Genomic DNA, 15,527 nt, shown 5'->3' on the forward strand with positions numbered 1-15,527 from the left:
GGATGACAAGCAAGAAAGAACAGCATAAACTCCTTGTTGTGACCCTGCTTTTTAATCACCCAGCATCAGCCTTGCTGCAAAACAGTCTCCGCTGATTTACCTGCTTGTTAAAGCACCCCACAGGCTGCAAGTGTTGTGTGCTAGGTGTCAAATTATATTTAACGGTGCATAGGTAAACCATTCATCTTCCCATGGTCAAAGCACAGAACAGCCTCCTGCTAACACAGCTCATCCTTGCTGTAACTGCTTTTAAACCTATTTGTTGGTAAGAAAAGAGCTCAGTACACCACCTTCACAGGGCAAAAATTCACATGGAAGAGCAGAAAAAACCAGAAGTGCTTCCTGAACTTCACGTTACCAACAGCACCATCGGATTTAGATCCTTGCCTGGCATCCAGGATGCACGGCCTGCAAGCACTGCTGCGATGTGGAAGTGCCAAGGCAGGTTTTTGGCCTGCCCTAAAACACTTTTTTTTTTTTTTTCTTTTACAAACAATACAAAGAGTGTGCCAGGTATGCTGTAATGCCCGTGTGCCAGGTCAATAGAGGATATCCAAACAACAGAGGCGCTTCTCCTAATTTCTGGCGTGAAAACACTTTCACAGCATTCTTTTCACGAAGAAACCCCTCTCTATCTTCTCCAATGCTCCAGGACCTGCTGCAGCTGCAGCGGCTGCGCTGGTACCAGCCGCATCTTTGACAAATCTTTTCAACGGTTCTGCTTTACCTCGGCACAGTTGAGGTCACTCCTCTTCCTCTTCCAGCCGAGGAAGCAGCTTGCGGGCTCTGCCACACGGTCGGTGCAGAAGCGAAAGCTGGGAACACAGCAGTCAAACTCTCACTGCTAACGAAGCCACCAGGGCAGAGGGCTGACACAGACCCACCAGAGGCGAACCGTACCCGCTCTCCCTCCCGGCTGCGAGGCTCGCCACAGCAGCCCCGACCCGAAGCGCTCACAATGCTTTGCTTGGTGATGTCACCGATGAGTCAGAGTCCCCAGATGAGCATCTGCCTTGCCACTCTTTAATGTTGGTGTTGTTTTTTGGTTGGTTGTTTGCTTGCTTTTGAAACTTATGTAGGTTATGGTAAACCTTCAGGTAAACCACAGATCAATGGGGAAGAAGTCCCACACGAGGGATGGCGCATTCTTTAACGTGCTGCATTCGACAAAGAAGCTCTCTCCATTTTGCGCAGTGGCAACAGGCACGACTGCAACACACGCACGTGTAGGCAGCACCTGCAGGTCCCAAACCGTTAACCAATTTTTAGATAGCACCAATTTTTTATGTAGTTGCTTTCCCTTCATCCATAACCCCTTTTTTCCTTTCTTTATATCGGGTGGCTCTCCTCCATTGTTCTGTCATTTTACTCCCCAGTGTCTGAGCAGGCACTGGGAATCGTTTCCAGAGGAAGGGTACTGCTGAAGCTACAACATTTACTCTCAGGGAAAAGAGAGTATGTGAAAGAATACATACTTCCTTTCTTTTTCCTGTTTTTTTTTTTTTTTAAAATCTCTGAAATCAACGCTGCGGCCTGGCAGCAAATAACTATGGGAGTAATGATGATTCCTCATCCTCACTGTAACATTGTAGTTAATGTCATAAAGAAGCAATTTCCCCAGGCAGTGGCCATTTGAGATGGGAAGGGGCAGTAAGAGGAAGTTTTCCTTAGACTAGCTCTTCCCCCAGAACACCTCGCCATCCAGCAACAAATTCAATTCACCTGCTCCGCCTGATCAGTCAAACGCGCGTCCGACTCCAGCACACGTCACAGCGGTGGTTCTGACGTGGTTTGAGAATCACCTATCCGCAGAATATCTCGGGTTTGTACACTCAAATAACGCAGTCTTTTCCAAATAAGGCCCAGAGCTCACACTCCGAGTGCAGCCTAACAGCACCAGAGGGCCGGTAGGCTAAACATTCCCATCCTGGCAACAGGACTGACCCGGGCAACAGTAAGCATCCCTTCTGCACTTTCGTCGTGAACATCAACATAAGGAAACAGAGACCTCCTCGATCCAAGTTTGAAGAAACAAACACAAAGGTCACCCAAGCGGGTTGTTTTCAGCAAACTAACGGAGAAATTAAGGTGACAACCGCGTGCATCCAGAGTTAGTCAGATCCCGAAGGCAGTTCCTTTGGGAAACGCAGGAGCAGCGCGCCAGATGACGGCTACCTTACAGCGCACCCCTCAGAGGCACTGCTACGAAAGGAAGGCAGAAGGTTGGAACTCAAAATAACTCGCAAGGCGCCCGTTAAGGGGGAAGCTTTAATTTCCTGAGCAGAACCTCCCCCCTGAAGGCAGCCCAGGGACTCTTTGCTTCCCTAGGGAGACGGCGGGGACGGGGCAGGGCGGTGGGATGGAGGGACACAGGGCCAGATGGACGGCCAGACGGCCGGATGGATGGACAGACGGCCAGATGGACGGCCAGACGGCCCAAAAGGCCTGAGCAAGGGCTGAGGAGCGGGAGGGAAGGGCAGGGCGAGGGGAAGGGGAAGGGCGGCCCTGGGCCTGACAGGGCACCTTGGGCCTAACCCCGGGCAGCAGCTCCCCATCTCACAGGGCCCGCGGGGGGCTGCCTGTAACAGGAGATGCGGGCAGGTAAATTTTACAAGCACTGCATCACAAATACCCTGCAACACCTGAACTATTCACTGGGACAGCCTCCTTCCTCACCTCCTGAAAGCTCCAGCTGGCAAACCAAGGACAAAATGAAAGGCAGATGTGGAGGACCTCGTAAGATACTGTTTTGTTCCCTACGTGCCCACTGCTGGTGACACGTAATGCCTCCTGTTCCCAAACGACATCGGCACGTTACATCTTTACTACATGCTGAAAGGAACTCAGCAACTTGAACACAACTTAGAATTACCCATCCCGGCAGCAGGCTGTCCAGCTGAAGCTGCTTTAGCCAATCAAGTGTGTCATGCTGCCCCTCAAAGGTTTCTTCCTGGGAACGTCTGCTGTGACACTCCTGACGTATTACTTCTCGGAATGGCAGAACTGCGCTGGGTAGGCCCCACAGCAAGACTCGTATTTCTGTCCTTCCCTTTCAGGAAAGGATCTCCCACCTTGAATTTATTAATTTTCATGATGATGATACACAAATTGAAGTTTTGAAAAACTGAATGCTGATTAACAGATTTCTAGCACAGCCTGTGCATCAAAATTCATTTCTCTCCATTTAGGTAATCTTAGTTTCTGAGTTACAGTTACAGTCAAAATTTTTCTTCTTCGATTTTTTTCTTTTTTTTTTCCTTTTTTTTTTTTTTTTTTTGTGATCAGAAAAACGAGGGGACTGGCTGTCCCAAGTCAGCCGGGGAACTTCTCTTTGGTTGATGCATCAAGCAACTCAGCTCTCTTGGGGAAACTTAAATAGAAAAGACAGATCTCCAAACGGATAAAAAAAATAAATCAAATGATAAAAACCCAACCGACACATCTGATACCCCAGCTTATTGAACAGCACAAGGGTTTAATCTACAGGCTCTGTCCAAAGCAGCAAGAAGTGACAGATTTAATCCAAACCAGTTGCCCGCTCTCACTCTCTGATCTGGAGACGTTATTGGACAAGCATGCATAGCAGTAACACTTGTAAACACTGGGTTACTGCACCACAGCCCCAAATCCCTCACGGGCCCACTAAGATACTTTTACTGACTGATCCACAATAAACACTCCCAAAAAGATTCTCAACAAGCTAAACCCTGTTTAGAAAGAATCTGAGGAACCTGTCACTGCAGCAACAAAGGGCTGCAATTGTATGCAAAATCTCCAACACCCTCCTTAGCACCCTGCTAGCTCAAGGACTGTGTGGGGCTTCCGTGCCCTGAACGAGTCCACCCTGGCCACATAATGCAGATGTAATGGTCAAGAAAGCACATAGCGTTATCGAAACTTATCAGATCCACAGCAAAAAGAAAAGCCCACGCTTCTATATTTCTCCTCCTTCTCCATTCACAGAAGGAAGAGACTGAAAACAAGCAGATTTGTGGTTTACATTTACAGTTAATGTGAAAAATGGCTATTTGTGAAATACATCACGTATTGTTTCAAGCTACAAACAACTCGCTCCCACAAAGGAAAGACTTTTGACCTCAGCATGCAACCCCAGTTACAAATAACTTCCTATCTACCAGCGGGCCGCGTTCCCCTGGCACTCAGTCACTCCGCAGCACGGCAGCCACCTTTCTTCTAAGGATGGCAAATTCTACTTAGAAACGCTCTGTAGAAGAGTGATGTTGTCCCCTTTTAACACGATCCGGCCTGCAGCAAAGAGAAGGGAAAGAGGGGATTAGAGAGAGCCCAGAACCTGAGAATAATCTCGTGTTTTCAGAAAGTGTTTTGTGTGGTTGAGCAGGGTTTTGCCCATCATGCAGAGTGCAGGCCGCCTGGTATTACACGTTTCAAAGACCAGAACTGGTCTCAGGCAGGGACAGATTCTCCTTCATCCAGCAAAATCAGCAGCTCAAAAATCATCAGGGACAGAGATGTAGCCAGGAATTGCTCACTGAACTTCAACAGCAAGGCTCGTCACACGGTTGGTACGTCTCAGTGCTGCTACCTAGAAGGCTCACCCGGGCAGGTTTCAGACCGCGCGTCACTCGGGTTGCACAGACACACGACACACCCAGCTGTTTCCTTGATTTTGTCTTGGAGTGAATCTCCTCTGCGTCGTCCAGCGCCAAATTCACGTACTCGTCAAAGCCCTAGAAATCGGCAACAGTGGCAATTAGTTCAGCAACAACACGAACCATCGTCAGCTTTGCTGACCCAGGCTGGACAACGAAGACTAATTGTTAGAGAAGCACGATTTCTTTTTTCCCTTGGGCTAGTTTTTCTTGACAAGAAAAAATAGGATTGTGAATGAGGGAAAACAAACTAACGATGTAACGTGGGGTCATGCTGACACTCACGATGATGCAGCCTTCTATCCGCACGTTCACTTGCTCAGCCACACCTGGATCCTCGAGCTCTGCAGAACGAAGGAGGAGAGTAAATTGGAACACAAACACCGCGAGCAGTTTTGTTCTCTCTCGTGTGTTCAGAAATACCCGCTAACCATAGCCGCTAGAGCTCCCAAACACTCCAAGGAGCAACTCTCAGGGGCAGTTTCAATTAACAGTCTGACATTTTAGAGTCTTATATGACTGGGTGAATACTACACGTTTGCTGAAGGACACGTTTCCAGTCACAAGGGAACACTCCTGCACGCCCGGCTGCACGATCCCACTCCCGTTAACACGAGGGGGAAACGCCGGGCTGCGCAGCAGCTCCTTGTACCCACCAGCACGCCGCACAGCTCTCCATTCCCCACAAACCTGCCCCGAGCAACGGGTGGGAGCCGAAAACTCAGCGAGGGAGATCCCCGGACCCTCCCCGCTCCCCCCACCCCCCCCAAATCCCCATCCCCATCCCCTCCCCGTCCTCTCCCCGCGCTACTCACGCTCTGCAGGTAGCGGAAGATGAGGTTCTGGGGCACTGCGTGAAGGGCTCAGCACGGGGACAAGAGCTCCAGGCCCGGGACAAGGCCTCAAGACAAGGCCTCAAACCCTGCAACGAGGCCCCAGGGCCCCGGGACAAGGCCTCAAGGCCCGGGCCGAGACCCCTGAGGCCCGGGCCGCCCCCCACCCGCTCCCCCGTCGCTCCCCAGCCGCAGGAAGGCTACGATGGGCTGCACCATCACCGTCTGCACCTTCTGGTCCTGCCCGCGGTACGCCATGGCTGCCGCCGCCTCGCTGCTCCCGCCGCCCCTGCTGGGCCGCCTCCGGAAGCCCCTGAGGCCGGGCGGGAGCGCGCAAGGGACGCTGGGATGCTGGAGGAGCGTGGCGGGCCGCTCTAGCAGGCCGGGAGGACCGCGTCTCTATGGTCGCAGGCAGGAGTCCCTGCGCCTCTATGGTCGCAGGCAGGAGTCCCTGCGCCAGCTTTATTGGTGAGCAGCGAGGCTGGGGGGGGGAGGGGGGCAAGACAGCCTTAAATAAAATACAAATATAAAAAGTGTTATAAATGGCTGTTATAAATCCAAATAGGATTACAATCAAAGTTTACAATTTATTAAACGAATAGAGGCAAGCAAGCAGCGCTGGGTGCGCCGGGAGTCTCTGCTCCCCCAGGACGCACACCTGTTACTTAAGGCGGCTGGTTTTGATGCTCCCAGGCTAATACATATTCATTACTACTTCGAGAAGAGGCAGGGTTATTAGAATTGGTTTCCGGAATCCGAAACCCCTCCCAGGGGCGCCTGCGTACCAGTCTCTGGTGGTCTCTCGGGGCTTGCTCGGGCTGAATGCTGGTTGTCTTCCTCCCAGGCTTTTGTCCTTCAATTGTCCTTCAGCTCCCCCTTCCTCCTCGTTTGGGAGCCTCTGCGCCGGATTTCAGAAACTCTAGCAACATCCCCTGCAGTAGTCAGCACTTTTCCCTAAAAACCCCTTTGTTCTCTTATCACCTAGACCCGGACCTCGATGTTAACCCTTCAAATCCCTTAGTGACACGAATTGCTGGACCATTCCTTACAAAAGGAAGGATAAAATATGTAGAGGAGCAATGGCACACGCGAAAGCCCAGCGCCGCGGGCAGAGGCAGCGAAGGTTGACGGCAGAACAGTGCTCGGTTTGAACTCGGAGAGGGAAAGCGAGGGGAAGGTGGCCGAAGCCGGCCGCAGTCTCTGAGCTCTCCTCCTCCTGATTGTTTTCTCTCAAAGCCATTTCTGTCTGTGTGCGGGCACCCGGAGCCGGCAGAAGTCCCCGTGAAGTCCTTCGGCAGGACGGAGGGCTGCGTGGGCTCCAGTGAGAGAGGGAGTTAGGAGAATCTTATCAAGTAGAGATAGAGCGCTGACGGCATTAAACTAGGATGCTACTTGGTGTCTTTGCTAACTATGGTGCATTGTGCCAATTAACTAAAGCAAGAAGCCTTGGGCCCCTTACCAAGGTCAGTCTCCTAATAAGAGAGCGAGCCTATCTTAAGAAACTGGGAGAAACTGGTCCTGCAGATGGACAAGAGCCAAGGAGCAACTGAGTCTGTGCAAAGACAAGAGGTCAACTAGCGGTGACGAGGAAGAGTCATCAATCTTCATGCCCACGACCTCCCGTGCTGCCCAGCGCTGAATAAACATACCTACTTTACAATCTCACTGATTGTGGAGTCCGTTTTCCGCAAGTCGCCAGCAGCAGTTTCTTCCGCAGAGGTTTTCGCAGAGCCGCTTCAAAGCTTCCCTCGCGGAGCTGGGGCGTCGCAGGGGGTCATCAAAGCACGCACGTACACACACACACACACACACACACACACAGGCGTTGTTGTCCAAACAGAAAGTATTTACAACAAATTCGACAAGCGGTTTTTCTCTGCCAGCAACAAATGCCTGAGGGCCCCTACAGCTTCACAAATCATAGCACAAAGAGCCTAAAGTTCCTCTAAAATTTAGGGAAATGATTCAAAATAGATCTGCTAGGGGAAAACGATCACTGGCGGCAGGGTACACAATACACGCGAGTCTCAGCTCTCCTCCGCAGGGTCAGTGCCCACGCCCAAGTGCGACGCTGATGGCACCCGAACATTTGCTGTAGCAGGCAGCAGAGCCAGCAGCTCAGGGGAGCAATTTTAAAAACCAGGAGGCACTTAAACCAACCCTTAATTGACCCAGTTACTGCAGGAGAGTCCCGACTACTCGCCCTGGAGTCCTACTGTCACCAGCAAAAAGCACCAACCAAAGCTTGGGGGAACTTTGGTACAGCACAAGAGAAGGGAGTGGGGGTAGCGTAGCCGTATCGCAGAGCTGCTGCTTTTCACACCATTTTATCATCCCTGATAATTGAAAGTAAGGCCGGGTGGGCTGACCCCACCACCACCACTCCTGGCAGCATGTTTGGTCCACAACGCTAGAATAATTATTCTGCTCCCTCCCGCCCCTACAGCTTCATCATCTGAAAAGATTACAGTCAAAACAATGGCATACACAAATAAAAGTCAAGAGTTGACATAGTAACTCCGGGATTTGGGTATCAACTGTCCGAGAAATCAGAACACCCAGGCTTCACAATGTGCCCAACATCGAGCTGTGCCAAGGCGGGGGGGAAGGAAGAAGCTTTCCGTTTAAGCCTTCAGAGCATCGCTCCATCACTACGTCAATTCACAGCCACCGCAGCGTGCCGATGGTCATCTTTCTGTGCCAAAAGAAACAAGTGCTTTGTCCTCTTGATATCAAAGGTAGCCACCTATAGTTACGGAACCATGCACAAGACCTTAACTCTGACCAGCAGGGAAACTTAGGACAACTGAGTGCAGATCCTGCCAATTTCTACCAGTTCCAACTGTGCTTTAAGTCTCATTGCAAAGCCTCAGTTCGAAAAAGGATCACCTCGGGGTATCCAACAAGAAGAAGAGTTGTTTTTTTTTTTTTTTTTTTTTTTTTTAATATACCATAGGACTATGCAGTTCAATCATCAATCATCTTGGAAAGCTCAAGGAGGAGGTCATCCTCATCCTTCCCTGGGTCCAAGTCGAGCTCGGCTTCCAGTATGCCGTCTGAGAGTTCCCAAAGTAGCGTCTCTAAATCCTCGTCTACAGATACGGGCGCGTTGCCTGTGGAACTCAGCCGGCGTGTCCTTGCTTCTTCTAGCTGGGAAGAAGCTGAAGTCGAGCTTGAGAACTCCATTGGCTCCACAGATTCTGCCTGGCTTCCAAGATGTGCTTCAGGTCTTGGCAGAGCAAGGAAGAGAACAATCAGTATATGCCATTTCTTAACGGGAAATCCCTTTTCTGCAAACCGGCTCTTAAAACCGTAGCCAACCCCTCCTGCACTTCAATCTTACCCAGGGATTGTTATTCAATTAACCCAGGGCTACATTTAGAGCCCAATATATTAGCAGGTACATTTTTCAGTTTGGGGGTTTCTCTGTGAAGCCAGAGCACCTGGAGTCTAGCAAAGATGGTTCAATTGTTGTAGCAAGAGGCACTTTGCCACCTTGCTTAATTTTCCTGTAAAAATGGTAAGAAGTCTCCATCTGCAAATATCTGTTTGCTAAGTTAGTCATTTTTCCCACGGCACACTCAGCAGAGTTTGCTCCCCACTACAGGAAGCTGATCTGCAGCCATCACTTCCCTCTGCTCTCCCTGCACTCTTGTCACCTTGTATGTTTGTTCGGGTGGCATTCTTGAGGACCAAAAGGCAGAGGACACTACTCATCATTTATCACCTCACGAGGAAGTAGGAGAACTTCACCTCATCCTCATTTAGGTATTCAGACAGAGCAAGAAGTCACTGGAAAGCTGTACCGACTTGCAGCATTTAAAGAAAGTAAGTCTAATTAAGCATTCCTGCTAGCTGCTAGAAAGTCATTTCACGTGACTTATTCCTCTGATGGATTTGGGCTTTAATTATCTCAGAACCCTCCTTTTTTCCCCACGTGTGACAGAACTTATGTTTCACTGGGGATATACACCGATTGAGAAAAAGAACAAGTTGTGGTCATCACCTGTTTTGGGGATTTTCTTCAAGTCTGGTGGCTGGGACGTGCTCCAGCGTGGCTGGAACAGCCTAGAAAGCAGCAAAACAGTATTTAGGACTCATGGGTAAAAGATTCCTTACTAGCTTTTTCCTCCATGCTGCTTCTCCTCTGGCATTGCGGAGCCTTAGCCAAAATACAAAACCAAGGTGCTCCTGAAGAAAGTTAATATTCACTTGGAGGTTACTAATGATCTTGTGTCTTTTAAGAACACAGCATTAATGGACAAAATCCTCCACACCAGAGAAATCACAGAATCACAGAGGACTAAGTAAATAGTGCCATTAATCTAATAAATATGGAAGGGTACTACAAGAATTCTGTAGGCAGCTACTGGATTTAAAAGGAAACAGAAAGCCTGTAGAACTTTTGAGTTTTCCATCTTTTCTCCTAGAGGAGGGTGTAAATTTTACAAGGGATCCATTTCTGCATTAGCCCCTGTCCTTACCATAGCTGCTTTTTTGGCTGGAGGTCCCATTGTGTCAGCGTCAGAGGCAGTCCGTGGCTTCACAGCTGCTACAGCAGAGGGAAAACTGCCAGGTGCCTTACGTTTCAGTGCCTTCTTCTTGGGGGAAGCGACTTTCCCATCCCAAGGCTTCGCAAACATGTCAAAGTTGGCTAGAGTAAAAGGAAGAGAGAACTGATACAGTCTTGCTCTGCCTCATGAAAAATCCACGTTCTCTTCCTCATTTCCACGGCCCGTCTACACAGTTAACTGTATTTGGCCAGCAGAAGTACACTGCCATTGCCTGGATTCTCAGCAATATCTTCCACATAGTAAACTCCGTCTACCAACAATCCATACAAAGGAACAAAGGAACTGAATAGCTACAGTAAATCATAATCCAGGACGAGGGAAACTCAGACACAGAGCGATCCCAAGTGCAAGCAATACTCTAAGACGTTGTATGAAGTCTAGTAAGATTCACAAATGTTGACAGCTTTTGTATTTAAAGTCTTGCTCCCTCTAGGAAAGGAAAAGCAGCAGGTATAGTAAGACAAGAGAGTGTATGCAACTGTTGTACCAGCTTCCTCTCCCCTGCAGTGATGTCCCACAAAATCTATTAAGTTGTTCTACAAAATCCAAATTTGTAGAGTCATATTCTAGTCTCCCATTCCTGACCTAACATCTGGCTGGCAGGAGAAGAAACGAAAGAAGGCTGGGTACTTGTTTTCTTTGTGTGTTTATTTCCTCGTGTCCCATGAGACAGAGAGAAAGGCTACAATGTGCAGTGCATGCAGCCTTTAAGCCCTCCTTATCTCCCTCACACAATCTCATTTTACAAAGTTGATATAATCTTAACAACGAGGCCTTTGATCCTCTGTCATTTTTGACAGAAACTGGCCCCCCACATTAAGACGCTGATGCATGCTTTACAAACACATACACGTGTCAAGTTAAGCAACACATGCCAAAGAGGAAGGTGAACTTGAACTCAACGCAGGGAGGACTTCATACCGTAAACAGATGGCAGAAAAAAACAGAATACCAAAATTAGACTAAAAAGCCCCTCAATGTGTTAATTTTCTAGTGGGAAATACAGAATACCATCACGTAATTAACGAAAACAGACATGGTTGCATGTTCTGGCCCTTCTTTGCCTTTGAACTTTGTAGCCTTAAACTCTTTTATCCTCTGCATTGAAGGAAAAAGCAAAGCAGATCCTGAGCAAACGGAACTTGCTCAATATGGGAAGCACCTCACCGGGGCAGGTATTAAAGCATCTTATTACCTGATAGCTTTGTGTTCCATAACGATTTCTGCCCGGCTGGGGCAGGTCCAGGTTGTGCTGGGGGAGCTGGCACATTTCCTCCACTCTGCTGCATCCGCAGAGCTTTCTCGCGCTTTATTTCTTCCAGGGTTTTAACACGCACTTCTCCTTCTGGCTTGGCTTTACCTGCCGGCTCCTTCGACTGCACTTTGCTGGGCCCGGAAAGAGTGAGCACGCTCTGCTTCTTGGGCTCACCCTCAATTTTTGCCCCTGCGCTGGGATCTTTGGTTTTACCATGCCATTCAGCCTGGGCTTTGGCTTGACATTCTCGTCTCTGAAGAGCTCTCTCACGACGGATTTCCTCCAGTGTTTTCACATGGATCTCTCCCTTTGGCTTAGCAGCCTTCCCTGTCATCATCAAGAAATGAGAAGCACCAACATTTAAAGAGAGTCCAACAATAGTTTAAGTCTCCAAAATTTGTCACAGTACTAAGGAAAACTAAGCCTGAGCGTTCCCAATAACGCATCTTAGGACAATAGCCTAACATTCTCCTCCTCCTCTGAGCCACTTGTTGTATTTTGAAGACCAGCCCTATCCAGAGAGAGTTGCTACACAGAAATGCTAGTTTACTTGATTACTTTTTCAGACTGCATTTCAAATTCCTGCTCCCGGCAGTGGCTCTATTCTAATTGTATATGATGGTTCACAGAAGCAGCTTAAAACCTTGACAAGGCACAAGCGGAAAATAAACACACACCTAGAGGCAGATTTCTGATAGTGGCTGTCAGAAGAGCTTCAGCACTCAAGCAAGAGGAATCAGTTCTTTGTTTTCATTTGAATTCCTTTTTAGGGCTGTATGAAAACGGTCTAAGTTCACGGAAAGGAAGAAGGAGAAAGTATATTTAATAGCCAGTTGTTACCTTTCGCAGCACTAGTCCGTTGAGAAGGTAATCCTAGCCTCTCCTTCACAGACTTGGGAACTTGAACTGCAAAACAGAAAAAGACCAAATTAGGGAGGCTGCATAAACGTCAACTTTGTGTTCACATTCGAAAACAAGGCAGGAAAGGTAACTTTGAATCCCGGTGATTAAGACCTCAGCCAACATGCAAAAAGAAACATCGCAGGAAAAGGACAAACAGAAAGCCTAAATACAAAACCCGTGAATCACATCCAGATGCCTGTTTAGTAGCTGTACCTCTCTTTGGTGCTTTGTCAGCATTTCCCGGAACCTCCACCTTCTTCCCCAGCCTTTCAGCAAGGCTGCGCTTCACCGGAAGGGCGCTTACATCAGCTTCAGACAGAGAAAACAAGGAATATTTTAAGAACATTTCTTTGCAGGAAGATTTGAGAACAGTCAACCACAAGCTTCTATTTTTCAAGCATATTTTCATAAAATTGCCTTTCAGCTGCTAAATGGTTTTTTTGCCATTTCTGCAGTCAACACAGATCTCCACTGCAATGCATTTTCCTCTCATACGTCAAAAATACTCTTCAATGCAGTCATATAGAGAAGGCGGCACCTAAATAACAGCTCATAAAAAGTTCTTACCCACGGAGGCTTTCCGTTTTCCTTGTTTCTCAGCAAGATCTAGTCGAACCACAGGTTCCTCCCCTAAAACAAAAGTAAAATTTTTCTATTTCATAGAAACCAGTAGCCAATAGAAATAGTATACTGTTAGCCCATGTCCAAAAAAAACCCAGCAAGGCACTGTTTTGACAGCTAAACCACACAAACTCACATTTCAACTATAATTAACTTAGAAAAAGTATCCATAGTCTCAGTGTTTGCCTCAAATTCCAGCTGAATGTAGTCGAGAATGAATCTGAGTCTGCTTGACAGCTATACTTTGTGCAGAACAGAGCTGCATAAGCAAGCAGAATATTATTAGGTACAAATGCTGAGAAATATTCCTTTCTAAGGTGAATGTCTATGAGTAGAAGTACTTCTTCACTTCTTTCCCTTTCAAAGGAATTTGCACAACTCTAAACAATATAATTTATACACAGACTCCTATCGCACTACTGTCCACACGTGCCACTGTCAGCCTCTTTAAAGCTTCAGAAATTGCTTCTTACATAGCACTGTCCTCTAGAGCTCTTTCTTCTCGTTACTCTCCTGTTTTTCAGTTATCCCCCTATTTGCATACTGACACATTTTTTTCTTTCTCCTGCTACTGCACTTAACCTGAGCACCAAAGCTTTCCAGTACAACCAGGGACTTTCAGCATAAAAGCATGTTTTGAACAGAAGGCGGCAGCACCAGGAGGCTAACAGGGGTGAATTGCCTTCCTTCTTGCTTAACCTTCCAGTTTAGGAGTAATGAAATCAAAACAAAAGCATGAATTATTACCTTCCTCTGTAGACAGTGTCACAGTTCTCACCACTGTCCGGACATTTTCCTTTTCCGGAGCAGGAAAAATCATAGAATCGACGGGAGGAAGAGAAGATCTTGAAGGACCTTCTGCTCAGAGCAAGCAAAACATAAGGAAGTTTACCAAACAGAAAAAACTATCACGAAGAGCAAAAAACTTTAATTATTCATTACTGTCAAACATACAGTGACCAGAGCATGCAAATAAGAGAGGTGACTAATTTGCCTCTGGTTGCCCTTGGAATTCCCATCTAGAATACCAGCTGGCTGAGAATCAGGTTGCTCGATGCCCCCAGCTAAACATGGAAGTCTATCCCTCAAGCAGCTCCCAGCCACCATCACCTGCCATTCTGAAGCCAATCAAATTTCACTTCTTTGGCAAAATAGTTGGATTCACCAAAGCATAGCCAGCTACCCGGTATTACTGGAAGAGTTTTTTTTTGAAAGAAAAATCATCACACAGGATGAAGGTGAACCGGGTAAGGAAGCAGGGAATATTAACTCACCACCGTGTCTCTTAGTTTTTTCCTTCATTTTCTGCAATTTGATTTCTTCAAGTGTTTTTATTCCAAAATTCAGACCGTCCTCTGAAAACAGAAAACAGTTAATGAGACTAAGGCTTAGAGGCACTCACTGAGGACCACAGATCCTCAGGCTTCTTAGTGCTCAGGAACTTTCAGAAGTATTTAGAATAAAGCCTGTCAACACTCCTCACAAGTGAAACAACCATAGAATCAATGGCATTTTGCCCCTCCTTTCACCCTTCAGGGTAAAAACTGTAGTTTTAATTTTAATCCATTTACGTGATATTAGATCCCTCTATCGTTAGATATGGCTTTCAACAGTGGTTGCCAGGCTGCACGTGCAGCCATTTAAACTCCATGCTGTGACCCTGTTTTGTTCTCCAAAAGGAAAGAAAAGGAGTTCAACTTTCTGACCCAATGGGCACATGATGGTATCAGGGAGAAATGAGATCATGGAAATAACCGAGTCCATTCAGCACCCCTACATTCTGTTGTGTTTTTACGCCACATTGCTTTTGAGTTAATTGTCAAGTTCTCCTTCCGATTTATCCTACTACAGGTGCTGGAATACCTTGTTTAGCAGTAGTAGCACTGGCTTTCCGAGTGGAAATCATCCGTAATCCATTTTGGCCTTCCTCAGCTGGTTGCTGGACGGGAGTTTTAGTTTCTTCTCCTTCCGCAGAAAGCTGGTCTGAAGGGGAAAAATCTATTCAGTTATGCATAGGCCAGATTGTTCGTGATTATGTAGCTCATGCAATGACACTTCAGTCCATGGTTCCTATAAAAAAGTTGTTTTTTTTTTTTTTTTTTAATACAGCTACACTGACCTGATGAACTCGTAAGTAGACTACCCTAGGACAAAACATCTAGGACTCTAGATTCTCTCTGCAGCTTTAACTACTACACAACATATTACTCTTCAGACAAAAAAAAAGGAATTTCCTTCCTAGTTTCACATAGAGCTTTACACAACAGACCAGCTAAAGCCAAGAGTGGTTCTAAGCTTTCCTCCAACATTTCAGGTTCTGTCCACTGACTGCCAGACAAAGCCACCAGTGACCTGAGCGGACTGCCTGCCCTATCGCTAGTCAGACCTCAGGTCATCTGTGATTTAGACATTCATTTACAGCACAAATTCCTTCCAAGAACCAAAGACTTACACAATCATTTACAGCACAAATTCCTTCCAAGAACCAAACCATGCTCACCATCATCATCTTCATCATCATCTGCAGCATTGATTACAACTGGAGGGTGTGTAGGGCTTGGGACATTTTCCGAGTTTTCCACTTTCATCACCCGCCTTAGCTATGGAGAGGGATTGGACTGGACAGAAAGTTTGTTTTGCTGCAGTGACATCTGAGCCACTTTCAAATCATCGTCCGCGGACTCAGGCGGACTTGGCAGTGTAGCTAGAG

The 15,527-nt window shown here is 47.3% G+C and overlaps 1 protein-coding gene across 1 annotated transcript; it reads right to left on the reverse strand.

The window, feature by feature from the left end:
• Positions 1–9,833: 9,833 nt before the first annotated feature.
• Positions 9,834–14,723, reverse strand: LOC310891359 (zinc finger CCCH domain-containing protein 11A-like; the record flags this gene model as incomplete). The annotated part of the gene is made up of 8 exons (XM_083853617.1): positions 9,834–10,118; positions 11,234–11,620; positions 12,134–12,199; positions 12,410–12,505; positions 12,764–12,826; positions 13,565–13,675; positions 14,092–14,172; positions 14,681–14,723. 8 exons carry the CDS (start codon positions 14,721–14,723, stop codon positions 9,910–9,912), a joined length of 1,056 nt encoding a protein of 351 aa, XP_083709743.1. The 3' UTR covers positions 9,834–9,909.
• Positions 14,724–15,527: the final 804 nt, after the last annotated feature.

The sequence above is a fragment of the Anser anser genome (genome assembly GCF_964211835.1).
Source record: "Anser anser genome assembly, contig: HAP1_SCAFFOLD_134, whole genome shotgun sequence".
Lineage (NCBI taxonomy): Eukaryota > Metazoa > Chordata > Aves > Anseriformes > Anatidae > Anser > Anser anser.